The following is a 9224-nucleotide window of genomic DNA, read 5'->3' on the forward strand; positions in this document are numbered from 1 at the left end:
TAGATGTTGGGTACATCATGTATAGATAATTTTTTGTCCCGAATTATAATTTGTATTTTTAATGTATTACTAGAGACAGGTCACTAAAACAATTATGTGGATATTCATTGTACTGTTATTTACTATCAACTATTTGCCCCGGTGTCACGAAGTATGTAATTGATTTAATATGCTGAATGATTATTAATGGTATATACCTATTATAGATTTCTATAAATTAATCAACAAATGTCTCATTAATCACACTATCGTAAATAGGCCTATTGAAGTATGAAGTATTATTAATTCTTTATTAAAGCACTATTCGAGCACCTTTATTATTATTATTATTTTATATATATTATTTATCAACCATATTAACATTGAAAACATGAATTAGCCTGTGTGGATAAAATTATCACAGAAAATAAACTTATAATTTATAAGATTATTTTTTAAAACAGAATCAAATACAGTACAGTAGATAACATTTTTATTTAAAAGTAGGTTTTGCATGGACGTAATTTTATTTAATATGCTGATTAATATTATTATCTCATTAATCAAATTATCGTAAAATTATTATTATTATTATTGTTATTATTATTATATTATTGTTATTATTATTATTATTATTATTATTAATTTACGGGGGAGGGCAGGGAAGGACTTGCACAATTTGGGAAAGTAGACCACCTGAACCCCACCATGGTTGGGGCTGAGGAAAGAAAATTTATGATTTTGACACCTCTAGTTGCCGGAAATGGCACTCTCAGACCTAAATTTTAATTATAATTTTGCTTTTGGTTTTTTCTATTTAAAAAAAATAATTTTGAAAAATTTAGGGTTGGCTCGGCCTCACTTGAATTAGCCACTGATTATTATGACGTCATTGCTAGATTGCGTCAACGTAACACTGGAGTTTGTAAAATTTTGGTATCACTAAATCGAAATAGATAGACATATCCGTGTCAAAGGCTGTATGATTATTGTTTAATAATGGCTATATTAAATTCAGTTGACTAACTATAATTTTTTTTTTTTTAAATTAGGAAAAACAGTAATCCTATGTATGTAGATAATATTAAACACTAGTATATACGTACGGGTCATAATACCGTAATATACAAAAGGAATACTGTAAATCGTTTATAGTATAAATTGTGCAATTTTGAGTTTGTAAAAACATTGGCCTAATAAGTATACACGCTTCCAATTTTAACAACGTTAAGTACATTCTTTTCACAATAAATTTAGCATCTGATAACAGCTGCACCCATGAAATCGATCTAGTGTTTCAGAGATGGTTATGAAATGTATAAACAATTGCGTTTTTACTCAGTTTTGGTCCGGAAAATACGTACCGCACTTGGAAAAGTGAGCAGGCAAACTTATCATGAGTCATGCGTAATTGTTATTCTTTCCATACACTTTTAAAAGTGGGGTTTTAATTATAGAAGATTGGTGAAAAGTGAGGGCGGGGGAACAATCGATATGATGTCCCCCCCCCCTACTTTGAAAAGTGGGGGTGACATGTCCCCTGTCCCGTACCCCCCACGATCAACGCCCATGCTTACAGGCCTATTATTGTAATTAGCATTTCCTAGATAATATTCATTTTTTTGGATTGGCCTAAATATTTTCCATTAAATGCGAATGTTAATGTTGCTTTGAAACTATTGAGATTTATCAGTTAGGCCTATCTATATTTGCCATCCGATCTGATCTGACCAATCATACTGGAAAATCGTCCACTCTGATTGATATAATAGTCAACGCTTATTGGCTGACCATCTCTCTTTCTTCCATTCCCAGTCTCTTATTACGCACGTTTCTTTCTCTTTCGGATCGGTGGGGTTGTCGGATTAACGGTTCTAACTAGCGACACTGCAATCAAAAAGTAAGAAATATTAATCCGTATTAGCTGTTAGGTTTCCTGAATCTAGACATATATGCATGCACTAATCATCATTGCTAATTTTCGTACCCAAACATCCTCCAATGTGCAAGCAAGTCTTAGGGGAGGTGGCGTACTGGATTGGCCTAACGAACCTCGAGTGCCCTGACTTAACTCAGTGGTAGGCCTATCTAGGTCTATATAATACTTAAATAATCTCCCTTGCTAGACTACACTACTACCACCACCACCACCACCAGCTTCATCTGGCAAGGCCTAGGCCTAGTATGTTTTATATAGGCCCCATGGGTCTACAATGTTCATTGTATTGTAATAGCCTGGGGCTTAGATACACCTATTTTTTTTTTTTTTTGTTATATTGTTAAATGTTATAAAAGCCCATAACGAGATCAGTGTCGGATTCAAAAGGGAAGCTCCACCCCAAAATTTGTGTAAATTTTTAAAAAATGAAGCGAAAAAGAAAATCTTATATTTAAATTTACGTCTGTAAAGCCCCTCTCTGCTCCCCCTATTGCAAATTCTCGGATCTGTCACTGTAGATATCTCAATGGAAGCAAAATGGGCATAGTCGGGAGTTGCTCAAAATATATCAGAAGTGGTCCAGGGGGCAAAGCCCTTAAAAGTTTGACAGTTTATCTATGAAAATGTAGAAAATACAGTATATATAATTAATTTCTCCCTGACAAATTGTGGTTTTTGTCCCTGACGGCCGGGGTAAAGGGATGTTCTCCCAGACGGGGCCCCACCTCCCCACTCCCGGAATTTACTTCTTCCAATTTGGAACCCCTGTAAATTGTTTATTTGAATTTTCTAGACTCAATTTCAAGAAGTAATCATTTGTTTAGACCTATTATTATATAATGCATAAATTAATTTGCAATTTAATCTCAATTTTTCAGTGGGATACAAGTTGACCTACTTACCAATCCAGGGTACGTGCTTTTAAAAAGTTTTTTTTACAGCAAAATATGATAGAAACACTTCAGCAACTGAAAGTGTTTTTATTTTCAATATCATTTACAGTATAAAAATCAGGCTACACATTTTTAAAATTCAATCATTTGTACTGCAAAATGAGCAAGTTAACCTTTAAAATTATCTTTTTATGATATAGACAGTACAACTTTAATAATAAATTTTTGTTATGACTTTTGTTATTATTATTATTAGAGCACCTAGCATTATCATAGTTGATGTTACTTTACAAATGGATTGGATAAAACTGGTGTAATGACAGCCAATTTTATTTTCCGTTTTTTTAGGACGTGCTGAGCCCATTCGTCTGCTTCTCCTTGACAATGGTGTTGATTTTGAAGATGAATTGGTAACATATGCCGATTTCCCAAAAATAAAGGCGACATTGGTAGGTTCATACGACCTTTACTGACTGTCAATCATACTACAAGCAATCAGAACAGGGCCATGAATATGCTCTTTGTAGTAGTAATAATATTTATTTATATAGCGCATTTTCAGCTTTTTCCCACAAACACCTTTTTTGCATTGTCGTTTTGTGTATTGTCTTAGCAACAATACCCATGTTCTATATTTTAGGTTAAATTCTAACTTATTGTAGTCATGATTAATCCCAGTTTTTTTTTCAAATAAAAATCCCTTTTTTTGCAGCCTTTCCGTCAGGTGCCTGTATTGTATGATGGAGATTTGGTCTGTGCTCAGTCGAATGCTATCTTAAGATATTTAGCCAGAAAACATGGTGAGTTTGACCTGCATTGGATAAAACAGTAGTTAACCCATTCTCTGTGACCTTGGGAAATGAGCCAGTATACGATGTACAACAATTTTGTTTGCTTTAAGAAATTTTATTTCATACGCTGTGCAGTAACTGGCTCACTATTTATATGTGATTAGAAAATATAACCAATAAAGAAAGATATGAATCTCATACGCTGTAGCTAAATATGGAATGCAAGTATTGACATCAAGGGGGTGGGGCTGATGGGATGCACAAAGTTAAAGTGGGGGACAAGTCACTTATTTTTTTAGGCAATGCACCCTCCCCCACATTCTCATAGTTGTTGAAAAAACTGTTTATTTCTGGCAGAAATGTTTCTCCATTTATAACTAGGATAAGGATTTTTTACTTCTCCTAATTTCAATTCCCTTGAATTTTGAAAGACTGCACCGCTGCTAAAATGTGCAATGTCATCAAGTAACATTTAGTAAACTAAAGTTTGTTTACAAAGGCAAAGCTCAAGCACTTAACTTTTGCTCCATAGCATTTAAGTCGCATATACTTTCCCTACTTTAAAATGGAACATTCTGCTCTCCCATAGATGGGGGGAAAAGGGACTAATGCTCTTTGTGTTTTGTTAGATCTGATTTTGATGAACTCAAAAAAAAAAAAAAAAAATTCTTTTAATTAGGGTTTTTTTTTGTATTTAATTTAAGTGAGGTTGACTGTAAAACAGTTTGACATAATTTTTTTTTTTCAAAATGTAATAAATTGTAAATTTTATAAACTAAAATAAACCTACTGTATTTATGTAAATAAAGGCCTCAATTTGAATAAATTCCCCCTCCAAGGTTTTCATTTTTTCCTTGAATAAATACCCCCTAAATGACTTTAAACAAAACTAATAGAAGCAACACCATTCTCAACACATATTAATATTCTACTTCTAATCTGGTTGGGATTGTTAGGTCTTTAGGAGCGCTTAATAGCATATTTTGACGGTAATTATTTGTTGGTGTTCACATTTACAGATAATTTAAGGGGCATTTATTTGAGTACTGTATATACTATCCATATTACACACAAAAACGTAACGCTTCCCTCAAATATACACCCCTCAAAAACCCTTCTCCACAATAAACTTCCTGGGGGGGGGGGTTAATTTGAATAAATACAGTATTTACTTTTGTATTTTTAAGAATAAAAAATTTACCTAGTTTGAAATGTATACAGTATTAAAAAAGGATAATTTTTTTCATTTGTCTAAATATTGTGGTTTTTTTCTTTTAATTTGTAAATATTTAGGCTTGTACGGCAGCAACGACTTAGAAGCTTTCAAAATCGATATGTTCAACGATGGGGTTGAGGATCTGAGAGTTGCATATACTAACATGATTTATAGAAACTATGTAAGTTTGAAAGATTTTAATTGGTTTTGTACTTGTCTCCTCATTGTGCAAAGCTGTTTTAAGAAATATAATTATTTCTCCTCCAAAAGGGACATAAACAATAGCATTATTGCTTAGGATTGATCTTAACCTGGGTTAGGTAAAAGGGTGGGAACAATTTATTCAAAACCATTGAAAATTCTACAGATGTTAGTTTTATACTATAGATGCTTTTACCAATTATTTTAATTTCATCATTTTTCTTTCGTTCTATATCAATTATGTCCTTATATTTCTTCATCAATTTTATTATATATTTTATCATACATTTTTTTAAGGATTTTCATTATAAATTTTATAAATTTTATTATAATAGTCTTACCTTTACTCATTTAACGTTCTACCTCTGTTGTTGAACATGTTAACAAGATCGCCTTGTTTTGGCAGATACATGAGGTCAGGTAGTAGTCCAGTAGTGGAATAAGGGGTAAAATTTCCACCCCCTCCTTTTGTTGAACAAGCCTGCATTCCCCATCATCAGATGACACTTAAGTTTATAAGACTAAAAATATTAATTTTCCCATCTAACATAAAGTTTTTGTAATTGCAATCCCTAATACTGTATTGCACAATTTTTTTCCATCCGAAATCATGAAATCTCTCACTATTGACCCTTCACCCTGGACCCTCACCGGGGGTTTTCTCTTGAACCTGATTGGTCAGAATTGTCCTACCTCCTGTTGACAGTTTCCAAGATCCACCAATGTAATATTTTAGTAGCTTGAACTTAAACGATATTTGTAAAAGTTTAATTACTTTTTTTTATTTTTTACACAGGCTGGCAAAGATGAGTTTGTGAATGACAAGTGTCCAGTTCAGCTTGAAATTCTAGAGGTATAAAAGATTTTATTATGAAAGAATGTTTATCAAATTGTTCAGATGTTGCTATCCATTCTCCACCCCACCCCACCCTCAACCTTCTTTATAATGTTTCCAAAAATATGGTTTGCTAAACAATCTTGCCTTAAACTGTTAACAGTCAATATTTTTAAAGTATATAACAAATGTATATATTTTATGTTTGAATTTTAATTAATTTTTTCCCCAGAATCTTTTTAAAGCTAACAATGGAGGTGGTGCTGGTGGATTTGCTGCTGGGGAAAAGGTACATTTGTGTTTTTATAATATGTTGGTTGCAGAAAATGAAATTTCACCCATTCATTTTCCTCACCAGTTTTTTATTTATAACATTTTACTTAATATGTTTCATCATTATTATTGTAGTTTCTTACAGTTAGGTTATGGTAAGCCACTACAATATCTGTAAAATTACTACTATAATAATTTGTCTTAAAAGGGGAGGGGTGTAATATTAGTAGAACAGCAACAATTTGCTAATTTTTTTCAGAACACATCGATTTTCAAACTGTATACCATGCCTTCCATGTAATGCCATAGGTAAGCTTGTTCATATGTCTTGATCTTACCTTTTGCAGATTTCATTTATGGATTACAACTTCTACAATCTTCTGGATATCCTTTTGGTTCTGTCACCCCCCATATTGGACAAGTATGCAGTTCTAAAGGGCTATCATCAACGCATGTCCGCACGTCCGAAAATTGCAGCCCGACAGGCCACAGATGCCTACAAACAGTTGAAGATCAATGGAAATGGAAAACAATAGATGTATGCATTTAGACTTGAAGGTTAGCCACTATCTGTAAAATTGATACTATGATAATAATAACTATGTCTTAACAGCGGAGGGTTGTAAAATATGGAACAGCAACAATTTTCTTTTTTTCTTTCGGAACAACCCCCCTTGCCTGTCAAATTGTATATGCTGTCCATGTAATGTAGCTTGTTCATATGCCTTTATCTTACTTTTTGTAGATTTCTTCTACGGATTACAACTTCTACAGTATTCTGGATATCCTCTTGACTCTGTCGCACTCCATATTAGACAAGTGTCCAGCTCTATCTGTCTGCACATCCAAAAATTGCAGCTTGACAAGCCACAGATGCCTACAAACAGTTGAAGATCAATGGAAGTGGAAAACAATAGATATAGACTTGAAATGGAAGTGGAAAACAATAGATATGGGCTTGAAATTTTAAGAAATTGGATGACTTAAGCTGGGATTAATCTCAGCTAAAATGTGTATTGAAATGATTGAGTTTTATATGTAAATCATACATATATTAATTGAAAGTGACAATTTTATAGTGATTTCTGTATACAGTACCATGAACTACTGGAATACATTTTTTAACCTTGAGGTTTTTAAACTGCAGCAGCCAAATGATTTTATTGTTTAAATTGCATGCATTCATATGTGTTCTTGTGGAAGAAGAAATATAATATGTAACTTGATTTGAAAATTATGAATATATAAATTTAATCATGGGAGTTCTACGTTCATCAAATAGTTAGAAAGTAATGTTTTTTTGTATAGAAGTGTAGGTACATATGGTGTTGGTATTGAGAAGTAAAAGAAAGAGTATGCTGCATTTACCGTTTCAATTTGTGGGTTAATTTTCAGGGTATCACACTTGTTTCACTAGTTTTTGAAATTTAATATAGAATTTAGGTAGTGGACATATTTTTCTTTTTTGTTATTAAGGCGTAACTTTTTTTTTATATCTTATTTAGTAAACCTGCCGTCCTACCAATAATGATGATTTTTTTTTTTTGGCCAATTAGCACACTGGCTGCCACAAAAAATGGAAATTTAAGAAAAAAACCAAACTTTTCTTTATTTATATTACACCTGCCGCTGCCTTGTAATCTCCGAAAATAAGATATGTATATTTCTTCCTAATTATATAAATTTAAAGCATTTAACCATCCCATTACTACACTGTTGGCATTCAAGATTAAAATTTTATTTTTATTTTCTCCTCTGTAAACGTTTCGGGTAAAACCATTTGCTAAATATGAAAACAAAATTTTATTTATTTTTTTTTTTCTGCCCTCTGACGATCTTAAACAATTATAAGTTCACGAAACAAAGTATAAAAAGTGTCTCGCCTGATCAAAATCATTAATTCACAATATTTAAAATCCTAAACAAGTCAATGGAAACTTCCCCAACAAGGGTCCTCGGCCACGATTCGTCAGACAAGTAACAGCAGTGGCGGATCCAGGAATTTGATATTGAGGAGGGGCCCAGAAAGGGATTTTCGCATAAGAAGGGTCTAGACTACTTCGGCCCCATTCTGATTTGGGGCTGAGGTAAGAAAATTTATGATTATAGCACCTCTAGATGGCCGGGAATGGTACTCCCAGACCTAAATTTGATTAATATTTTCTTTTTTTTCTCAATTTTTTTTTTTGTAATTTAAAAAAAATTGATGGTGGGGGTGGGGGCAGGCGGGCCCAGGTTGGCTTGGCACCCCCCCCCAAAAGAATCCGCCACTGAACGCGTACGTTCTCTGTAAAACTTCCTTGAGCTTAATACATGCACAAACCTCTCGGAACAGCTTGAAACGTTGTTCCCAAACCCCCCCCCCCCCCTTTTATGTAAAGTTAAAAAATATATATCGATCGCTTAAAACGCATCAGGATATTTTCGGGGTCTAGAAAACAAAATTTTAGCTGGGGAATTCCCCCAACCCGCTAGGGTGGCATTGTCTTGATCAGCCCCAATTTCAGCCCTCCCCTGAAATTTTTTAGGCACAGGGGAGAGGGATTAGTACATTGTGCCCCATCAGTGCTTCCCCTCCAGATCCACCTTTTTAAAGTTGAACGTTGTTAGTCATCGTTTGGCAGTATTGCACCAAGTGGGTGCTCCACAAATTTTCCAACAGGAGTCTGACATGTCCGATGTGGGGTCCGAATCAATGGGTGGCAGCGGGAGTCCGATATCCGATGAGAATAGCTGAGGTTTATTTACCACCACCACTTCAGATACAGCGCAACCACAATTACCATCCCTGGGTTACAATTCAAGTCATATACAATATATACATATAGAATTGGGGGAAAACTCCACCCCGTCTCACCCCATTAGTGTAACAAAAAAAATTGTTACAAATTATTGCAAATTGCTGATTATTGTACCATTAGACAAGAGTCTTAATTACACTGAGGAACTTGGCCTGCTAATATGTTTGCCAAAAATGTGTTCAATGATTCACTCGGTCAAACACTTTGCTTGCAATGATAAAGCAGTAAAATACGGAAGCTACCCAAACGACTATAATATTCAACTAACTGCTTCAGTACAAAAAATACAAGTATCA

General features: G+C 33.7%; 1 protein-coding gene across 2 annotated transcripts; it reads left to right on the forward strand.

The window, feature by feature from the left end:
• Positions 1 to 1753: 1753 nt before the first annotated feature.
• LOC117113073 (glutathione S-transferase-like) lies at positions 1754 to 7490 on the forward strand. Of its 2 annotated transcripts, none has more exons than XM_033256304.1 (9): positions 1754 to 1879; positions 2797 to 2829; positions 3160 to 3260; positions 3524 to 3611; positions 4896 to 4999; positions 5816 to 5872; positions 6087 to 6143; positions 6475 to 6685; positions 6873 to 7490. In XM_033256304.1, coding segments are annotated over exons 1-8 (630 nt in total). In that variant the 5' UTR covers positions 1754 to 1878; the 3' UTR covers positions 6664 to 6685; positions 6873 to 7490. The 2 variants fall into 2 exon arrangements, with proteins under 2 accessions (XP_033112195.1, XP_033112200.1); XM_033256309.1 differs by having other exon boundaries at positions 6475 to 6678; positions 6871 to 7490.
• Positions 7491 to 9224: the final 1734 nt, after the last annotated feature.

Source organism: Anneissia japonica, unplaced genomic scaffold (genome assembly GCF_011630105.1).
Source record: "Anneissia japonica isolate Jap-2015-1 unplaced genomic scaffold, ASM1163010v1 scaffold288155_len217153_cov186, whole genome shotgun sequence".
In the NCBI taxonomy this organism is placed as follows: Eukaryota; Metazoa; Echinodermata; class Crinoidea; order Comatulida; family Comatulidae; genus Anneissia; species Anneissia japonica.